This window comes from Pelodiscus sinensis, chromosome 2 (assembly GCF_049634645.1).
Source record: "Pelodiscus sinensis isolate JC-2024 chromosome 2, ASM4963464v1, whole genome shotgun sequence".
NCBI classification, from domain to species: domain Eukaryota; kingdom Metazoa; phylum Chordata; order Testudines; family Trionychidae; genus Pelodiscus; species Pelodiscus sinensis.
The window spans coordinates 144769067-144791537 of NC_134712.1; the positions used below are offsets into that span (position 1 = coordinate 144769067).

A 22471-nucleotide genomic window follows, 5' to 3' on the forward strand; every position below is an offset into this window, starting at 1 on the left:
ATTAAATGTTTGTTCACTAATTAACTGTATTATTCTCTGTCTCTCTGAGACTGACTGACATTAACATCCGTATTCAGGGATTTGCATACATAGTTCTGAGGTTTAATTTCGTATAATACTCCTCTGAAAAATCCTGAAAAGACAGAAGTTTAGTCTGTGCTTTACTGAACTTGGCAATCTTCACATATTTCCATCATCTGATGGAGGATTAGGTTATGTGGCCTTACTGTTTATGCTATAATTTTAATTCCTTGAATATGCCCAAAGGTCTTTTCATTTTTCTGCTGAAAGAGCTCACTTGCAGATGCCAAATGCGGTCTCTTCCACATGGAGTGCTGATGGTGTAAACAGGCTTGTTCAGCTTTATCTACCAGTAATCGTGCTTTCCATCAAGGATAGGGAAAACAGTATTGAATACCAAGTGGCTGCAGACATCCTATGTGGTGGCTACAATGTTGTATTATCTGTGTACTGCTTTATCAGGTTCTGTATGTCCAAACAGATCTGTCAAGTGTCATTCTTTTTCTCTATGGTCTCAAGGCTCTATTAATGCAAGTGGATAGGTTCCTCAGCACAGGTTCTGTCTTCAGTTTTTTTCTGGTAAAGGTATTCTCAAGCCTGTGTAATACCATGAAGGACTTATATATCCGCACCTTCACACAACCAGTGTCACCTGTGGATCTGGTCAGATATGATGCTCTCCTTCAAATTCCCAAAAGCCCTCAACTACAAGCTTATAATGATCAAAATTTCCTTGGTGATAGACTTGAGCATATTCCTAGAGCATAATTTTTGTATTCCTAGGGCATATTTCAGTAGATTGTTCAGCACTTCATATTCTGTGAATGAGGTATTTTTTCAGTACAATGGTAAAAAGCTGTAATGATAGACCAGTATTCAGTGACAGCTACTCCTCTTGGCTTTATATAGGTCTTTCCAAAGCAGGGTTGCTTTAGGCAAATTGTCCCCAGGTTTTTCCTTTACCTCAATCACCAGCAGTAGGAATAAACTGCCCAAATTCAGGATTTTTCCTTGCCCTTTTCTAGGCACTCAGCATCCTGGTTTGCAAACTGTGCCATAGAGATTTTACTGTCAAACTTGTGACAAACCTTTCTGTAGGCAGCACAACTTTGTGGGCTACACACCTGCTGTGCTTTATCCAAGTTTGGTTTGTCTCTTCCTTTAGGTTTTGTTTTGAATGTCTTTATTGTGAGGTTGGTGTCATTTACCCCTTCGTAATTGTACAAAGATGAACAACATCTGGTTACATGTTCAGCCTTCTTCTTGGCCTCTTCTCTTTGTGGTCTGGTTCCTAAGACAAGTGTCTGTTCTGGAGTATTCAGGAGATATTCAGAAGCTTGCCAGTGGGGATAACACAGATTCACACTGATGCACACACACATAGTGCACCGTCCCATAGAGACCCCTCTGGAGTGTAAGGAACTGATGCTATGTCTACACTTGCTATTGACTGATGGTGTTTAAACTCCCTCCTTTGCTGTAACAAGCAAGTAAACTATTTAGAAAGCTGAGTAAATCCCCTCCACATATCACACGATCCAGTGCTCTCCCAGTATACATGTGTGCTAGGCTTACTACAGGAAAACTGAAATAGGAGTAGAGAGTGGGCAAAACTTGACAATGCTCATCCAGAGAAACTGTTATTCCTCAACCTAAAACAAGCAGTACATAAGAACTCCAGCATGTCCCTCAAGTTAATCCATCACTTTACCTGAAACAAGCACGTTGGTACAGAAGGAGATTGTTATGTACAGGCAAGACAAGCTTGTAATGAGCCAGCAGATGGAGGCACTTCCAAGCACCAGAAGGAATGGACAGACTGGAACAAATCTCTTCAATAGCCAACAGTTCACACTGCTAAAAGTAGGTCCAGAAGGCCTACCAAGGAGTCGTCAGTAAACAATGCATACACGAAGTGCACGGGCGCACAGGGACCTCTCTGGAGTGTGAGGAACTGAAGCTATGTCTACACTTGCGATTGATTGACAAAACTTTTGTTGTTCAAAGGTGTTTAACACTCTTCTCCCCTCCCAAAAAAAACCAACAAAAGTTTTGCTGCGGCAAGTGCAAGTATGAACACTGCTTTGTTGGAAGGAGCACTCTACTGCCAACAAAGCAAAAGCTGTTTGAGGAGGCTAGAAGTATAATGTTGGCAAAAGGGCCGACAAACAGCATTCACACATGCCAACTTCTAAGGGACAGGTCTGTGTCGACATGGCCTTATTGCCAAAAGCCAAGCAGTGGAGACATACCCTCAGATACCCCAGGTACAACAAACAGGACACACAGGGAGCGAACAGCCACTGTCCTGTCAGGAACTTTCACCTAGGACACAGCTAACATCAATAGCTGATCAAGAGACTGCATCAGACCCCTGACAAGGATACTGAACAGACTGCCATCACTGGGAACTGGCAAAGCAACCTTCCCAACATACAGGTGACCCAGCCAAATAACCACTAAGACATGGTAGCCATTTCAAAAAATGCCAGGAGGCTCTCACACTGAAAAACAATACCCATCCCTTGCAAGGTGTGGGGTGAATTCAATATTGTTCCACATACAATTCCCCATTCTAATGACTGTGAATGTTCCTCCCCGTATGGTGGAGAGAACTATGTTCAGATCAGAAACTAACAAAAACAATACAGATAACCCATTCAATCAAGAAGAAAATCCAATGCAACATCCCACTGAGATTGACCCTGGGGAAACAGGCTAGCCCATGCCCAATACAATATCTCTGCAGACAACTGTGTTGCTGATCCAGGCAATGGTGCATACACACAATATTTCTAAACCTCATGATAAATCTGTAGTTAGCACAGAGTTTGTCCGGGACAAGTCCTCTCATCCCACAACACCTGCTCTTTCTCCCTAGGTGCTGGAAGATATCTCTACCAAAAACAGAGTCTGGTTACCTCAAAGGGACTGCCATAAAGCAAAAAGTGAACAGATGGCTGGATTGATGAAGAAGAACTGTAAGCAATATGCAAATTGTTACCACTGATGCTGGATCAATACATGGGAATTTGTATTGGCTCAAAAACCATGTTCACAGACAAGGCAGACCCTCTAGCAACAATACAGGAAAGCTAGCAGCTGACATGACCCTTCAGAAAATCAATCTGTCACAGAGAGCCGCTATATGAGTGAAATTAACCTGAAGCAAAAATCAGACTAATGTCAGAAATAATGAGGCCAGGAAGTTTATAGAGTCTGGGGATGGAGGTGAGGGTGGAAGAGTTAACACATTGAGAGAGAAAAAAATCCCAACTTCTACATTTCTTTTCTCTTAAACAATGGGTGTGATTCACCTCTGGTTTGCTCAAGTTGTAGGCCAAGATAACTTCAGTGAAGTCAAGGAAGATACCACGGAGTAGAACTGGAATAATGCAGAGGTCAGTCTGGACTAATAGGACTATTTTCAATGGATCCCAAACTGCAGGACACCTAGGCTTTGTCTACCTTAGCACTTCTGGTGATAAAACTTTGTTGTCAGGGGTGTGACACCCCTCTTCCCTGACATAAGTTTGACCGACAAAAGTGCTGACGTGGACAGCACTGTGTTGGCAGGAGACATTTACCCCCTGACATAGCTAATGCAACTCGTTGGGGGTACTTTAATTATGCTGGTAGTAGAGCCCATGCCCACTGGCATAAAGCAAAGAATGCAGCTGTAGTGGTACAGCTCTGCTGCTGTAAGATCCTTAGTGTAGATATAGCCCTCGTTTGTGCTTTGTCTCCCTGGGTATGTCTACACTGCATTCCTCTTTCGAGAGAGGAATGCAAATGCAGCTGAGCGAAATTGCAAATGAAGCACAGCTTTGAATTTCCCGTGCTTCATTTGCATAATCGCGTCCGGGTGCTATTTCGAAATACCCTATTTCAAAAAAAGAAACGCTGTCTAGATGTGGTTATTTTGAAAGAAAACCCTTCTTTCGAAATTACCCTTAAACCTCATTTTATAAGAAGTAAGGGTAATTTCGAACGAAGGGTTTTCTTTTGAAATAACCACGTCTAGACAGCGTTTCTTTTTTCAAAATAGGGTATTTCAAAATAGCACCCGGATGCAATTATGCAAATGAAGCACGGGAAATTCAAATCCGCACTTCATTTGCAATTTCGCTCAGCTGCATTTGAATTCCTCTCTTGAAAGAGGAATGCAGTGTAGACATAACCCCTATTCACATCTCCTCTCTCTATATATGCCTTTAAGATCCCCTAGTGGGCAGAAAACTCAGAATTCAGCAACTTCTATATAGATCAGAAGTGAGGAATGTTTTTTGGGTTGGGGGCCACTAACCCACAGCATCAGTCAGGGATGCACAAAAATGAGAAGCAAAAAACCCCCTGAACCTGAACCTTCACTGAAGTAGCCCTCAACTGAGGAGGAGAAAGACATTCCCTTCCCATACCAGAGCCTAGAGGGGCCCAGCCTTGTAGATTTTGTGTGCTCCAGCAGGAAGAAAGAAGCACCAGCACAAGCTCCCCAACACTGCAGTTGGGGAGGTCTTTGAGCATCAGAGGCTGGATCCAGGCAAGCTGGGGGCTGCATTCAGCCCCCAGGCCTGAGGTTCCCCACTCCTGCCTTAAATCTTGAGTTTTTAATTAAAAAATGAACACCCCCCCCACCAAATCAACAAATTTCTCTTAGTATGTAAAGTACTTGGAAAATTAGAATAACATGACTATTTAAGATCCAGTTGCTTGTACATTCTGAGCTGTGAATCTAACCAAAAAGGTAGAACTTTAAATAGCACACACTGAAAGTTCTCTATATTTGCTTCTTAGGCAAATGTTTGCTTCACCTGTTTAGATAACTGTTCTTCACAAAGTTTGTAGAGTGTGTAAAATTTTCGACTGAGGATCTGATTGTCTCGGAAACCTGCACTTGCCAGTTTGACTCTCATAATAATTCCACGATCAGGCACCATCATAGCTACTGTACGAAACTGAATCTTTAGATTTTCTGGTAGTTCCTGTCGTCCTGCATAACCAGGGTTCTGAAAGACACAGGGTACAAAATAATAAATTATCCAATACACAGTGTGAGCAGAAGGTGTATTTTTTTCTGGATATTACTTGAATAAACACAGAAGTGAGTGCTGGAATGTGACAACCAGTGTACGCTCACATACCAGGATACAATTTTGTTGAAAATACGGCAGCTGATGCAATTTCACTCCCATGTTCCGAGACCCCAGGAATGTCTAGTAAATGTGTTGCTTTGGCAAATCACAGTAATATTCATGTTTTTAAAAGTAAACAATTTTAAAGTAAACGCCTCCATCTTCAATTATGACTGAGGAGCACTCAGCACAGCTGTGGAGAGGGGAAAACTAAAGTGCTTATGCCACCTTGATGATCCTCTGTTCCTGTGCCCATTACGCTGGCAGGCAGAGAGTGTGCACTGCTATCCAACCCTAGAGGAATCCTCCACTGGACAGTTAAACTGAATCTTGGGCAGCTTTGCACCACCCCAAGTACTGTAAGGAGTGACACCAAAAATTCTAAATTCTGATAGAGGGGTTGATGGGACAGACTATAGTGGGTCATGAGAGAGCCAACAAAGCGTGTCCTTTTTTTGTTCTTGTTTGTACTGGTTGTGCCTCCCAAAACCAGCACTCTCTGGTCTAGCAACATTGACAGACCATGGATCTTCCTGGACCAGAGAGCCCCAGGGAGTCTAGTGGCGGGTGGGCTGGCAGCACAGGGCCAGGGCTAGAGCCTGTGGCAGCCTGGCTGGGGCTGGAGCTGTGGCCCAGCAGCTCCAAGGCGTGGGCTGGCAGTGAGGCTGGCAGCTCAGCTGGAGTGAGACTCGGAGACAGCAGGGCTGACAACCTGGCTAGGGCGGGGGGCTGGTGGCAGCCCAGCTGGAGCTGGCAGTAGGGGGGCTGAAGGCAGGGATGATGGGCTGGGGCAGTAGCAGAGCCAGGAGCATTAGGGCGTGGCGAGCAATTCCCTCATTTGGGACTGGTCAGGTCCTGAGAGTGTCAGACCAGGGAGGTCCAACATTTAGTACTTGGGCTTCATCTCAGTCTGACAAGTTTTCAAAATCCAATTAAACAAAACACCCTGATGGAAATATAACTATTATCCAGTACAGCAATTCCTATGTTCCTATTAGAGATAAGGATAACAGAGGATGTCAATATTATTTATGAACCCACCTACGCCATCAGTCAAATCCTGATTGCTTTACTCATATAAGTAAGTAGTCCCACTGACAACATACAAATAGCCCCAAAAGCAGGGCCAGATTTCCAATTAGGCACAGTAGGCATGGTAGATTGCCAAGTAAGTGTTTTTCTAGCTCAACTGGGCTATTTTTAGCTGTCCATTGCTGGGGTGGGATTAGCAATTGTGAGTTGAGGTGTTTTGGGCCCTGCTGCTGCTGGCCACACTGCTCAGAGATGTCAGGAAGGTGGGTGCCTGCTGATCTCCTCTACCCATGCCCCATATGCTACTTGTCCCATGTCATGTTCCCTCCCCTTAGTTGACATTTGCAGCATGTTCAGAATTCTTATCTGAGGGAGGCAGAATTACTTTTTCTGCAGTAAAGGTGCTGCAATTCTGCCTTTTGCTCCTCAGAGGCTACTTGGCACCAGAACAGCCTGAGCTGCCTGAGGCTGATTTGTCTGGCGGGTGGTGGCAAATAGCTAGCAGATGGGTGGTGGGAGCATTTTTTCCTTAACTGAAAAGTCACAGCAGCCTACTTGAAGCCATGTTAGAGGCAGAGCAGAACACACGGGGGCTGTGTCTACACTGGCACCCCTTTCCGGAAAAGGGATGCTAATGTAGCACTTTGGAATAGGCAAATCCGCGGGGGATTTAAATATCTCCCACGGTATTTGCATTAACATGGCTGCCGCTTTTTTCCGGCTTGGAGATAAGCTGGAGAAAAGCGCCAGTCTAGACGTGATTCTCCGGAAAATAAAGCCTTTTCCGGAGGATCTCCTATTCCTACTTGAAAGTATGGAATGCACCCACTACCATTCCTTGAAAGTAGGAATAAGAGATCCTAAGAAAAAAGCTTTATTTTCCGGAGAATCACATCTAGACTGGCGCTTTTCTCCGGCTTATCTCCAAACCGGAAAAAAGTGGCAGCCATATTAATGCAAATGCCGCGGGGGATATTTAAATCCCCCGCGGATTTGCCTATTCCAAAGTGCTACGTTAGCATCCCTTTTCCGGAAAGGGGTGCCAGTGTAGACACAGCCAGGGTGAATGGAGAGGCACAGGGCCAAATGGGGAGGGTGGCTCCAGGCAGGGCCACATGACGTATGAGGGGGAGTGCTGAAAATTTGCCTATAAGAGAATAAGGTGTAAATCTGGCCCATAAGGTGCCCATAAGTCTGTTTTTGTGGGGAAAGAAAACAGGAATCTGTCCTATGATTAGACTTCCATCAAATTCACAGTCCAATTTGGTTAATTTCATAATTTCACATATTTAAATCTGAAATGCCATTGTGTTGTTATAGGGGGGTCCTGACTCAAAAAGGAGTTGGCGGGCGGGTCACAAAGTTATTGCAGGAAAGGTTGTAGTACAGCTACCATTACTTCTGCATTGATGCAAGTGGCAGTGCTGACTTCAGAGCTGGGCAGCTGAAGAGTGTCGGCTGCTGGCCAGGAGCTCAGCACTGAAGGCAGAGCCACTGCCAGCAACAACGCAGAAGTAAGGATGGCATGATCTGTTATTGCCACCTTCAGAGCTGCCTTCAGAGCTGGATGCTCAGCTAACAGTTGCCATCCTGCAGCCACCCAGCACTGATGACAGCTCAGAAGTAAGGATGGCAGTACTGCAATCCCCCCAGAATAACCTTGTGACCAATGTACCCTCTAATTTTTTCTATCTATGCACAGATTTTTTTTTCCATCCACGTGTGGAATACATAGTATATGTGTACTGAGGCATGTGTGAATGTGCACCACCAATAGAAACACAAAACCTAGCTGTGGGTGCTCTGCTAATCATCAGGAAATCATCTGAATTTCTCCTGGGCAGTCGCACATATTCACAGTTACAGAGAACACTGCATGCGACACCCTGCCCCCTCCCGCAGCCCTTTTGAGTCAGGACCTGCAATTTGAGAAATGCTTTTCTCCCCTGTATAGTGTAGGGTAAAGGCATATAGAAGACCACATTTCATGGTCTGTGACGTGTTTTTCAGGGCCATTAATTTGGTAGGGCCCTACCTATGTCTGTTACACACACATACCATAGTCAGAAATATGCCAAATTCTCTGTCCATGTCCACAACATCACCATCAGTAAAGATGAACTGAGGCTTCTTATTTTTCTTACACTGAAGTACAATATAGATCTGCTGAGCAGCTACTGATAGAACAGGAAGTTCAATGCGATTAAATTCATCAAAGCAGCCCCATGCACCCGACTGAGCTAAACCTATGAGAAAATGAAAGGGGAAACCAAAAGAATTGTGTTAAATGCAATACATCAGGCTATACATAAGGTACAGTATATTTTGGATATATAATGTGGCATGAGAAAAACTAAGAGAACACGATCATACCGTTACATAAGGAGGAAAAACTTAAAACAAATCAGCTTACCCATTAGAACCACACAGACAAACATTCCTTAATAACACAGATGTATGAACACCTTCACAGGGCATTCTATGCTTTTACAGCTACATTATTACATTACAGGGATCTCTGTAAATATTATATACTGCATCTATGGGTAAAATAAAGACTCAACGCCCTTTCCAAGTACAGAGACCCAATAGTGCCAGAAGCCAAGAACAGGGATGCATGAAGTTCAGCTGGAGGGGATCCACTTGAAGTAAAGCTTGGGAACACATCTATATACTAGTGTGCTCCTGATAACACCACAACAGTACTCATCTTTTTTATAGCAATCAATGCACATAGCAAAAACTGAATAGAAAATAAGTTCTCCTCCTGATGAACTAACTAGGGATGTAAAATCCCATTTAATCAATTAACTGATTAAACAAGGGTTGGTGGGGGGCTATGCCAGCCCGGCTGTGGTGTGGCACAGCAGGCCCAGCCCCCTTGATGAGGGTGGGGTCAGCTCTGGCCAGGCAGCTGCAGAAGAAGAGGAAGCAGCAGCAGCAGCAGCAGCAGCAGAAGAAGAACCCGCCAGTACAAAGATTTAAGATGGGGGAGTGGGAAAGAGATGAGAAGGAGGTGACGTTGGTGGCATCCTTTTGGACAGACTGCGGAGGGAGGGGATGAGGTACAGAGGGCAGATTGTTATGATAACCAAGAAGGGAAAACACAGAATGGGGATATTCTGCTTGAAAGACTATTTACAGCACATTCTGTAATATAGTATTATTTCATATTCTTTATAGGGTATGAACCATTTAAAAATTCCCTAACATGCAAACACTATAGGACGAAAACAGACAGGGCCCGTGTTTTCCCTCCATTACCATACAGATGGCATATTATCCAGGCCTTCCCATGGAACTGCCCTCCAAAATCTACATTTTCATTTAATTTTTTCTAGCCTTTATTTTTATGAAAATAAAATCTTGACAAACACAAGCCAAATCTCAATCAATGTAGGGTTGTCTTCTTGGAGGGAGACTGAAACGATATTGGCAAGTTTTGAGTGGTCCTATCCATATGAATGGATAGCTAACGATCAAATCTAAAATTACAATTTAAAACCTGACACAGGAGAGCATTTTTATTCAGTCAGGGTGTTTAAGAATGTGCTCAGTTCTAAGCTTGTGCTTACTTAAATACTTTGCTAAAAAGATCTAGATTAAAAGCATACTTAGGTATTTTCCTGAATCAAGGCCTAAATGTCAGCTCTGTAAACTATTTACTGCTGATACATTTAGCAGAAACATCCAGCTAATATATTCATCCCACAATGCCAAGATGCCTCTGAAAACCTCAAATGTCCAAAACCCCAAATACGCCAACTCAACTGTCTAATATTCCAGCATCAACTCTAAGAACATTTAACAGATAGGGTAGTCTACACTAGCCTCCTAGTTCGAACTAGGGAGGCTAATGTAGGCATTCGAACTTGCAAATGAAGCCCAGGATTTAAATATCCCGGGCTTTATTTTCATCTTCCCATCCTGGCACCATTTTTAAATCTCCTTAGTCTGAACTAACTGACCGCGGCTACACGCGGCATTCAAACGTTAACTCAAACTAAGGACTTAGGGGATTTAAAAATAGCACCCAAACGGGAAGATGCAAATAAAGGCCGGGATATTTAAATCCCGGGCTTCATTTGCAACTTCGAATGCCTACATTAGCCTTCCTAGTTTGAACTAGGGGGCTAGTGTAGACATACCCTTACTCATGGTCAGTACAGAAATGTGCAGGGTATTGAAAGCATTAATGTCGAGACAGTGGAAAGGAAATTGACTTGAATATCAAAATAAAATGCACAGGGATTTTATACTGGATATATTTTTCCTTTTGGTATTTTTTTAAACTCTTCCTTTTTAATTAAAATAAAGCTGCTTCAGAATTTCTCATCTGCTACACTGAAGTGCTGAGGAATACAGGGACCTGCTGCAGAATTTAAGTTTAACTTGACCCAGATTACATGGGACATAAAAAACTTATGTCCCACACATCTATGTTAACAAAACTATGATGAGATATGATAACACTGGCTTTGTCAGGACACATTTTTCTTTATTAAGAATTTATTTTAATGTCTGTACTGGAGCTCTTTAAAAAGAATGTAACAGAAATAAAACTCAGTCTTATAAATGATTGGGACAAAAAAGGGTTAAAAATGCCCTGCTCCTCCTCACTCTAGCCAGAAGCCCTTTATCAGTTAAGCACATGTCCTACAATACACATTACTTGCTTTGTGATGTTGAACTATACTATTTTCTGGGTCCTCAGATTTTTTCATGCCAATGTTTGCAGCACAGATGAAATAAATCAAGGGCCGACGTTACAGATTTTGCAGAAGCAGTTTTTCCACAGAATGCCAAGGAACAGAAAATACCCAGTTCTTTGTGTACATGAATTTACAGAAACACATACAATATGTTAATATAGATTGCACACAAATTGCATTCTTTGTGCAAGATTTTCCTTTTGGCATTAAAACCTGTGGTGGGCAACTTTATGGGAAGAAATCTTTGTGAGGATTTCATCACAGCATCCCAGAGAGGAGGGGCTGACAAAAGACCACAAGCCCATTCCCAAATCTGGCAGATCTACATGGAAGCCCAACACTTCTACAACAACTTTGGGCCCCAGCAGGCTGCTCCTTGTCACATTGTCAAGCATTCTGTCAAGGAATCACCCTTGCTACAGTAGCACCTCAGACTTCAGAGCGAGTGTCTGTAGAGTTGCCAGGCATCCGGTATTGGCCCAGACAGTCCAGTCTTTGCGGCCTTTGTCCGGTAAAAAAAACAGAAAGTACCGGACATTTAAAATGTCCGGTATTTTCTGTTTTTCTCGGATGGAAAGCCACTTGGGACATTCCTTCTCCGCTGTAGGGGTGGGGAGAGTGGTGAGCGTGGGAATTTAAAGGCACAGTGCCTTTTTCTTTTGTGCCTTTTTTTTTTTAAGCTCAACAACTTTGGTCCCCTGTTTTGTTTTGTTTTTTGCTCAACCAATATTTTTCCTGCCATGTTCAGTATTTTTTTAAAGTATCTGGCAACCCTAAGAGTCTGTAGGAAACGTATCACAGGTTGGGAATGTATTACCTATTCCAGGGTTTCTCCACAAAGCGGGACATGAGGTGATATTCTGGCATGCCCTGTTTTCTCCCCCCAGGTTTACAGTCAGGCCTCCTTAGGGTCCACATGTGTGGAGGGCCTGCAGTGAAAGAAAACCATGCCAAAGAGTAGCTGAGCCTCCTTCTGGGAAGAGAGGGGAGCTCTTTGCATGGAGGGAGGGTCCTTACCATGTATGGACCTAGGGAAGGGAGACAAGCCAGTACTTTCATTGTGTCTTGTTTAGTTTGTCCACGTGATAGGCTAACTCTTTTCTAATGCTTTTTAAAATACTTAACAGAGCCATCACAACAGTGCTGCACTAGTTTTATATCAGCAAAATTCCATTAATCTTAATGGTGATATAGTGGTGTAAATTGGGGGAGCACGGTGATTAATCCAGGCCATTCCTTTATTCGGCTGAATTCTTTTTTCTTACTTGGCTTTTGCGAATATGTGAAAAGGGTCATTTTACAGCTTTAGTGGCTATTTTATTGATTCTTTTCAAGTAAATACAATAGCACAGACCTTTATAGAGTAATTGGATTATGTTTAAGAACAATATACAGCAATATAGATTGCATCATCCACTAGCAAATTTTTGAAAACAAATGATGTTGTCTCTCTGCACTGGCCTCTACTCTATTAATAAGTAATATGTAAAAACTATGGTGTTATGTAGTCCTAATTAAAGGTTCTGTCCATCCACAATTACACATGGGAGAATGAGAAAGGGAGTTCCAAGTGAATAATGTAATTAATAGGAATACACTGTGACAACAGAGAACCAGCAGACCCATGTATCCATGTGAGTTCTAATGTCTTCTCCACAATCAGATTGGTAATATCACTGGTTTTGTTGACAAATTTGCATTAAAGAGCACAATGACATTTTGCTTCCCGATTCCTATTATCATCTTTGCTTGGATAGTTACAAGTATGTTTTTAAGAAGGTAAGTGTTTTCTCCTAGAATTTCATTTAGTACATCTCTTTGACCTTCTTCATATCCATCGGGAGCAGAAATCTTGAAACATTATGGCAATATGATAGGACATTATGATATTTAATACACAGTTCCCAAAGGTAGCTAAACTACTGCATCTTCATGTACTGTGAAACAATAAGCATGCCTCTGGTTTATCATTTTGTTTGATCTGCCCTTTTGTCTCTCCCCTTTGTTTCATTTTCTTTTTGCTAATTCTTTCCTTTTCATTATTTCTCTCCTGTTTTGCAATTTCTGTCTTAATTTTCTCCCTTTTTTATTATCTCTGTCGGTCTTTTTTCCTTGTCTCTTCTTCCTCTCCCTCTATTGTGTTTCTTTATGTCTGCTTTATTCTCAGTTTTCCCCCAATTCCTCTTAGAAGCCCTCCCATCTCTTGTCTCTTAGCCCCCTTTCTCTCTTTCCCTTCTAGGGCTGTGACTACATCAGCTATCACAACCCACCCAATACTCTTCAATTCTTGGAGACTGGAATAACAGCAGTACAGAAACAATATGAAAGGAACTATCTAATATTTTAATTCTATATTTCACCATAACAACATATCTATTCACGCTGTGATATTACAGTAATTAGCACAAAACAACAAAGTTCCAGGGTAAAATGCTATTCTTTGCTATATTGGTATAATTTTGCAGGAAATCCAACAAAGTGGAGTTCCTTCAAATTTACACCAGTGGAAATGAAGCCAGAATTCTGATATCTGAGATTGGGTAAGCAATACACAGATTCCACATGAATTGCAATCCTCTATGAACAGTAACAGTAGTAATCTTTTCCTAAATTAGCCCTGAGTAACATCTGTGAATGTTAATAAAATTCATACCCTAAATGAAGAGAATTTATAGATATTACACAATCCATACAGATCTAATTTTTACATTTAAAATATTTTCAGATACCATATTGCCATAATGAAGAACAGACTGTAATAGATTTTAATAGACTGAGGAGAAAAGATACTCAGAGCACTAAAGATCCAATCCTAATCCTTTAAAAGCCATTCAAAAATGTTCATTGTCTTCAGGGGTGCAGGATCGGACCCCTTCCTGATGTATTTTTCCTGTGTCTAAACATTGAGAATTTGATGCATTTTCTAAGATCCATGTCACACAACTGAGTTATGCTGGGGATGGATTTGGCCTCCACATTTTCTGCTTTCAGTAACATGTTTTTATTGCAAGATACCAGGTTCCATTCTAAAAACAATTTTTGCAACAATTATTATTAACTGAAATATTTGCACTTTGGTGAAATAACAGGAAAAAACATGCAATTATTTAACATAAGTGTATGCTGTTGGATGTAATTAATGCATACTGTAAGATGTATATGAAATTATCTTAAAATGACTTTGTCTTTACAATGGTGAAATTCAGTTCTGGCCAGATTTTTTCCCCCCCTTTGGAAGGAAATAATCATTTGTTTTGTAATGCCACCTGCTGGAAAAGTTGAGCGTGCCTAAAAATGAGTTCTGATTTACAGAGGGGTTAAGCATTCTACAACTCCCAATGAGATCGGGTCCTTGCAAAATAATTTCACTTGTGGAAAAAAAGGACAAATGCTGTGGAGTTTATCCCCACACAAATCCTGAATAGGAAAAAAGGGCCAATTAACCTGCATGACTGGCTGCATCAGGAAGAGAAACAGGTCTGATAGGGCCTATGAGCCCATCTGGGAGAGAAGCAGGGCTAGGCATGAAGAAAGAGATCACAGAGTAAGCAACTGAAAACTAGGATGTCAAACTGCTTGAGTGCTAATGCCCAAGAGGAGCCACAAGGAATAAATCCTGTGATTAGCACCGCATGTGAACTGCCAACCTCACAGAACACTAAAGCCATATGCATTACTACGAAATACTCCGGCGCCTTCATGCAGCATATAACAACAGTGCTTGAATCAAATATAGAAGCAGCAGTTATTTCATGCTGAGTAAAAAAACAATTGAAAGAAACAAATGAAAACCAAGACTAAACCTGGTGATAGAGTGCAAGGAATGACCAGGTGAACCTCCTCTCTGATCTCACAGCCATTACTGATTAGTTCCCAAAAAACTGACTGAGGTAATTAGATAATCAGGCTATATGAGATAAGGAGCGAAATAATCCAGTGTCATGGTTAAGATCATGCCAACTTAAGAAAGAACTTCTGGACAAATGCACCACAAAACCAATGAGATACATTGATGATATTTTCATCCTCTGGATAGACTACCTAAACTCCCTCATAGATTTCAACATTTGCCAATCGTCTATCAAACTCTTTCTGGGCTACACCCACACCAGAATCAACTTCCTGGACACCACAATCAGCTACAGCAATGGAACCCTACAGACAGCTGTCTACAAGAAATGCATGGATACCACACTTACCTTCACAGATTCCTAACCATCCCAAACAGGCATCCCTTCTACAACAGGCACTCAAATACCACAGAGTATGCTCTAAGGAGAAAGTCCAGGATACAAAACTTAACATGTTTAAAACCAGCTTCACCATCCAAGCACAATCCACTAGAGAAGTGGATTGCATCATGGAATTGGCCATCAAATACCCTGAGAGAACCTGCTTGAAGATAAAAAAAAATCATTATGACCACACCTCATTGTCACTGTCCATCTCCTACTGGAATGCATATTGGGTATCATCAAACACTTACAATCCATATTTTGGAATGGAACAGTATCCTGAAAGAAATCTGTCCCAAATCCTCTTTTCTGGCCTTCGAACAACTCTCCACCCTCACCCTCTCATCATCAGAAGCAAGTTCCCCCAGCCCAGTGTTTTTCAAAGTGGTCTGCAGATCCACTCTGAGAAAGCAGCTATTAGGCCGCTCCGATTTGTTTATGTACTGGCTCTATAGCCATGGAGCCTTGCTACTTCCCGCGGCTCCCCTTGGCTGCAAATAGTGAACTGAAGCCAATAGGAGCTGCAAAGCTCTGTGGCTGCAGTCAGTAAGTAAACAAACCGGAGCAGTATGGTAGCAGCTTTCTGAGAGTCGGTCCATGGACCACTTGGAGAAACACTACCCTAGACCAGGACTAACCCACTCAAAGCAGAAGCAGCCCCTGCCAGAACAACAGATGGAAAACTGGCAGACATATCCCTAGTGCTATGATTGTCAATAATGCCACAGCAAACCTTTCAAGATCCACAGGTCCTACTCATACCTATCACATATTGTGGTGAACTGATCCAGTACACTAATTTCCCCAATGACAATTATGTAAAACCAAGCAATCACTGTACTCTTGAATGAGCTCACACAGAAAAATGATAGAAGAGAAAAACACCTCTTTCACCTGAGGACAAACAATTTTCACAAAGCAATCACTCTATATCTGGTCCATTCTCAAGGGATACCTTCAGAACATCTTCAAAAATGCTCTCCTGCCAACAAAGCAAAAGCTCCTGGTAGGTGGTGGAAGTTTTTGCCAGAAAAAGTGCCAACAAACTGTGTTTACACTGCCTGATTTTTAGCAACACGGTTGTGTTGACACAACCGTGTTGCTAAAAGCTGGATAGTGTAGATCAGTGGTGCGCAACCTTTTTTGATCTGTGACCAACTGCCGGGCCCAGCCCCCAGCTGGCTGTATCTAAGCGCTGCAACCCACTAGGAAGACATCTGTGACCCCCTTGGGGGTCATGACCCATGGGTTGCACAACACTGGTGTAGACAAAGCCCAAGACTTAACAGGGAAAGGATCAGGTCCAAGCTAGGAGAATGCCTAGCTGGTGAAAAGAGATGATTAGAACTACTGTTAGAGTAAGGAATTGCATGAAACAAGTTTCTTAGGGTACGTCTACACTACAGCGCTAGTTCGAACTAACTTAGTTCGAATTAGTTAATTCGAACTAAGCTAGTTCGAACTAGCGCATCTAGAACTAAAAACTAGTTCGAACTAGCGTTTTGCTAGTTCGAACTAGCGCGTCCACACTGATTGGACGCAGGGGGGCATTTAAGGGCAGCTGAAACCGGTTCTGGCAGGGCATCAGGTCAGCAATTGCTTTGTGTGGCTGCTGTCTGAGGCTATCTGAGGCTCGTGCTTAAAGGGACCCCCCCTGGACAGCCGGTTCTCAGCTTTTCCTGCTTGCTTGCCAACCTCGCCGAGGGACAGCAAAGCGTCGGTCTCTGTGCCCGTCTGTGTCGGTGCTTCCCTTCGGGGGGGACCGCCGCAGGTGGCAACATGGAGCCACGGCTCGCCCTGCACCTTCTGGTGCACTTTCTGGACTTGCTGCTGCAAGCCTGCCAGCAATGGCTCGAGGCTGCCTGGCACCACCTGGGGAACGTCAGCCCCCTGCCTCTCCGCCTGGCCGCCCTGGGGGCTGTGGAGGAGCCGCGGCGGCACCCCGGCACCGGCGTGCCCCGCCGCATCTGGCGTCTGGACACCAGCAGCGACTGGTGGGACCGCATCGTCCTGGAGCGCTGGGACGACCGACAGTGGACCCAGAACTTTAGGATGAGGAGGGACACCTTCCTGGAGCTCTGCGAGTGGCTCGCCCCTGCCCTGCAAAGAAGGGACACTCGCATGAGGCCCGCCATCCCCCTCCAGAAGCGGGTGGCCATCGCCCTCTGGAAGCTCTCCACGCCGGACAGCTACCGATCCGTCGGGAACCAGTTCGGCGTGGGGAGATCCACTGTCGGAGCAGTGCACATGCAGGTACGGCGCTCGTCGGCCACCGAGCCGGGGGGGAGGGGGGCTGCGAGGAGGGGATGGGCCGCCCCAGGGACAAAGGGAGGGGCGGGAGGAGGCGAAAGCTCCCCGCACCGGAGGGGTCGGGCTGTCCCGGCCGTACTACACACCGCCAGGGGGGTTGCTTCCGGGAGTGGGGCGCGGGGCACTGCCAGGGCACGCACGCTCCCAGCCACCCGGGCGCCCCACTGATTGACGCTTTGCTGTGTCTCTCTCCGCAGGTGGTCAAGGCCATCAACCGGGTGCTGCTCCGTAGGGTGGTCCGCCTCGCCGACCCGGACGCCGTCATCCGGGGATTCGGCGCCCTCGGCTTCCCCAACTGCGGGGGGGCCATCGACGGGACGCACATCCCCATCCGTGCCCCGGAACACCAGGCGTCCCGGTACGTGAACCGCAAGGGGTACTTCTCCGTCATCCTGCAGGCCGTGTGTGACCACCGGGGACAGTTCACGGACATAAATGTGGGCTGGTCCGGCAAAGCACACGACGCACGGGTGTACCGCAACTCCTCCGTGTGCCAGCGGCTGCAGGACGGGACCTTCTTCCCCGACCGCCACATCAGGGTCGGGGACGTGGACATGCCCGTCTGCCTGGTGGGGGATGCCGCCTACCCACTGCAGCCGTGGCTCATGAAGCCCTACACAGGGCACCTCAATCCCTCCCGCCAGGCCTTCAATAACAGGCTGAGCAGGGCCCGCATCGTGGTGGAGGGGGCCTTCGGGTGACTGAAAGCCCGCTTTCGATGCCTCCTCACCCGTCTGGACCTGGCCGAGCACAACATCCCTCCCGTGGTGGCGGCATGTTGTGTGCTCCACAATTTGTGTGAGCGGAAGGGGGAGGCTTTCCTGCCAGCCTGGATGGCTGAGGCTGACCGCATGGCTGGACACTACGGTCAGCCCCACACCGCCGCTGTCCGGGAAGCCCAGCGGGGGGCCATCCGGATCCGGGAAGCCCTGCGGGAGAGCTTCCAGGTGGAGGAGGAGGAGGACTGACCTCTCCCTGCATGCCCCACCGGGGCCCTCTTCCACCCTACCCCCCCCTTCCCCTTTCCCCTCCCTACCTACTGTCAAATAAAGACACCTGTTTTTCCAACAAAAACGTCTGTTTATTTCACAGAACTGGGGTGGGGGAGGGAGGAATGAAGGTGGGAGAAGGGAGGGGGAAACCTGGGACGAGGGAGCTGGAAGGGGAGGGGAGGGAAGGGAGGAAGGGAAAGGAAAGCTCAGGGGTGGGAGTCTGGCTGCCTCTCCCGTCTCGCCACACTGCGGGTCCGGGGGCGTCGGTGGGGAATGGTTGTGGAGGGGGGGGCAGAGAGGACAGGGGGTGTGGAGGAAGCAGGAGCAGAAGCAGGAGGAGCAGGAGGAGCAGGGGCAGCAAGAGGGGGAGAAAGAGGGGGAGCAAGAGGGGGAGAAAGAGGGGGAGAAAGAGGGGGAGCAAGAGGGGGAGAAAGAGGGGGAGCAAGAGGGGGAGCAGGGGGAGGAGGAAATGGAAAGCGGTCCAGCAGGCTCTGGAGGTGGCCTCGCAGGGCACGGCCCTGCTCCTCCAGGGCCTCCAGACTCCTCTGGCGCAGCCTGAGGTCCTCCTGGACCCAGTGGTCCTGGAGACGGAGCTGTCGGTCCAGGAACCGGAGATGCCGCCTCTGGTAGTCCTCCTGGTTCCTGGCTGTCCTGCTTGCCCGGGCGCGGGCGGCTGCTGCAGGCGGTGTGGTGCGCCCTGCAGGCCCCGGTGCTGCAGCTGTGGTGCAAGAAGACCAGCGGTCAATTACCCCAGGGGCCCAGGTGTGTGAAACCCAGCTCCCCTCTGCAAGGCCAGGGCCCCTGCAGGATCCCCAGCTGCTGCTCCGTGGTGGGCAAGGCCCAGGCGCACGGTCCCGGGGCTCCCTCTCGCCCCAGCCCCCCGTACACATAAGGGGAACACGAGGGTACTCACAGGTGGACGCCTCCCCGGCCTCTGATGATGCAGGCGAGCGGCTCTGTGGGGTGCCACGGGGGTCCCGGGTCCTGGGAAGGCTGGCGGCAGGCTCCTGGCTCTCAGAGCCCTCCTCCTCCTCCTCCGTCTCCAGGAGCGGTCCCTCTGCCCCGGGGTCAATCACGTCCCGGGGGGCAGGGACGGCATGAGGCCCCAGGATGCGGTCCAGGGCATGGAAGTGGGGGCAGGCCTCCGGGTCAGCCCCTGGCAGGCAGGCCCGGGAGTAGGACTGCCGCAAGTCCTTAATTTTGCAGCGCACCTGCTCCCGGCTGCGCTGGTGGCCCCTGGCGGCCAGACTGGCAGCCATGCGTCCATAGACGGCCGCGTTCCGGTGGCTAGTGCGGAGATCGTGGACATTGGAGGCTTCCCCCCAAACCTCGATGAGGTCCACGATCTCCGCACTTGAGCAGGCGGGCGCCCGCCTTTTGCGCCCCCGGGCAGGCTCCCGGGAGCCGCCAGGCTGGTCGTGGGGAGCAGTGGAGGGCTGGGAGCCCTCGGATGGCTGGCTCATGGTGTGGCAGGTGCAGGCTGTGCAGGCACGGGTGCTTGCAGCCTTGCAACTGGCACAAAGTGAGTAGCCAGCCCGTGGCCCTTTAAGGGCTCCGGGGCCGGGAGGGGGGCAATAGAGTTTCCCTGGTGTTGGCCAGAGTGGCCACCAGGGAAACCTGGGAAGCCTTAGCCTCCCACTAGTTCGAACTAAAGGGCTACACAGCCCTTAGTTCGAACTAGCTAGTTCGAACTAGGCGTTAGTCCTCGTAAAATGAGGTTTACCTAGTTCGAACTAAGCGCTCCGTTAGTTCGAATTAAGTTCGAACTAACGGAGCGCTAGTGTAGCGCCTAGGAAAGTTAGTTCGAACTAACGTCCGTTAGTTCGAACTAACTTTCTAGTGTAGACATACCCTTAGAGTATTAAGCTTAGTTGGTGTGTTCTGTTTTATTGTTGCTTATATCATCTATTTGTTATCACTTGCGGACACTTAAATCCTACTTTTTATACCTAATAAAATCACATTTGCTTATTATTATTTACCCAGGGTAAATAACTATTACCTTGGGGGAAGGCGGACAACATCTGAGCATATCTCTTTTTCACTGATAAAGTGAGTGAACAAGTTATGAGCTGGGTCTATATACAATTTGTATGCAGGCTAAAATGGATTTATCTGGTGTTCTGGTCCCATTGGGGCTGTGCACCTGGGTGTTGTGTCAAATCCTTTTCAATGAGCTTTCCCAGAGCTGAGTGGATCTCGGTGTCTGTGTTGCTCTGTTGTGGGCAGTGACCCCAACCCTGTACCATTGCTTGGGGGAAATCAGAGGTTCTGGCTCAGCAGGACAGCATGGTGGGGTACTCCAGTGGGCAAGTAGGCAACATCAAGTGACAGTCTTGAGGGGATCTCTGTGACCAAAGAACCACAAGAAATAATGGATTAAAGTCACATTTCAAAACCCAGCTGGAATTTGAGGTGATTTTTATGTTCTGGAGGCACAGCACATAGAACCAACAGTTGTTGATTGAGTAGGACAGGATTGAGGAACCTCAGGCATGGGGCTGGATGTGGCCTCCGGCTTATCTGGATCCAGCCCTTGAGACTCAGAGCTCCCCCCCAGCATTGGGGAGGTTGTGCTGGCGCTCCAGCCCTGCCACTGCCACACCATGGGGCTGGAGCACATAAAGTCTACTAGCCTGGCCTTCCCTAGGCTCTGGTGTGCAAGGGGAATGTGGAGAGTGTCTTTCTGCTTCTGAGTCAGGGACCAAGTCAGTGAGGGCTTGGGGGGAGGTGGTTGGTTTGGATTTTTGGGGTTTTTTGCTTCTCACTTGTGTGCAGCCCCTAAATGATTTTTCCATGGGTCAGTGGCCCCCGACCCAAAAAAGGTTCCTCACCTCTGGAGTAAGGATTCAAAATAAGCACAACAGAATCTATGAACTTGCAGAGATGCGGTGGCTGCCCCACACAGGGGAAAGCAGAATTAAGACAAGGTTGGAGCAGCTATGCAGAACCCCAGCCAATGAGAAGGTGGCTTATTATGGAGCCAATCAGGAGATGGCTTGCTGAAGCAGTCCATATATAAAGGGCTGCTCATCAGAACAGAGAGCAGTACTTCCCTGACCCCCAAGAGAGAAGGGCTGGCACCCTAGAAAAGCACCTTAGATTCATCAGTACTGGGTAGAGTAGTGGGGAACAGGAAGTTCTTGTCTAACCACTCCCAGATCGAGGGCTGTGTTGGAAGTGCCAAGAAGATGCTAGAGCTACTGGCCAAGTGGTCAAGGGAAAAAGGCAGCTGGCTGCACCCTGCTGGCTGATGATGAGACAGGACTGTAATCAGACTGTAATTTGCCCCTGAGGCAAGGGGCTAGATGAGGGCCTGCAATTCGCTGCTCAGACAAGTGGCAGGACACAGACTTGCTGGCCTTCCAGAAGGGGGAGACAGTGAGCTATAGAAAAGCTGGATCCCCTGGTCTGGAGGTGATGAGGGTCCAGATCCTACAAATGGTGGAGACAGCAGAGTAATGGTGGATGAGACTCCATCCACAAATCAGCGCACTCAGCTGAACAGAACTAATTCCCAGACTGACCAGCAGAAGGTGCTGTGGTGGTGAGCCAGACTCATTACATTTATCTATGCAAGCCATCCCTCGCTTGATGCAGAAACTGACTCTGAAATGTCAGAGCTATGCTAGGCTCATCATGGGAAGTAATAAGAGTTTAGAGTTTGAAGAGGGCCAGTATGCCCAGGCAATGTCTTGGCACTTTTCCGCAGTTTTGCTTTATCTCTTGTGAGAAAACTTCTGAATTCTGGAGTTGTTTGTACTCACTGATCAGAGTTCTTGCAAAATTCACTTTGTAGCTCTCACAAGAAGTGGACAGAGTAAAGGGGAGGGAGGACATATGAAGGGGCAAAGAAGTACAGCAAAGGGGATGGGGACACAAAAAGAGGACAGGTGTGAGACAGGAAGTACTCAGGAAAGAAAGGGAAGCAGCTGGGAAGCAGAAGGAAAGAGGAGCAATCATCCATCAGGAGAGACTTGAGCAAGTGACCAGAAGGAGAAGACAGCAGAGAAGGAAAGACAGAATGGAAGGCAGAG

At 46.6% G+C, this 22471-nt stretch overlaps 1 protein-coding gene across 1 annotated transcript in view; it reads right to left on the bottom strand.

Moving 5' to 3' along the window:
- The window catches only part of LOC102447295 (dynein axonemal heavy chain 5-like), a 296662-nt gene that overhangs the window by 167331 nt on the left and 106860 nt on the right, over nt 1-22471 (bottom strand). Inside the window, exons 43-44 of the mRNA XM_014581788.3 lie at nt 8244-8431; nt 4833-5027 (exon numbers count right to left, since the gene is read on the bottom strand). Coding sequence (XP_014437274.2) covers nt 4833-5027; nt 8244-8431 — 383 coding nt within the window. The remainder of the gene's footprint in view (nt 1-4832; nt 5028-8243; nt 8432-22471) is intronic.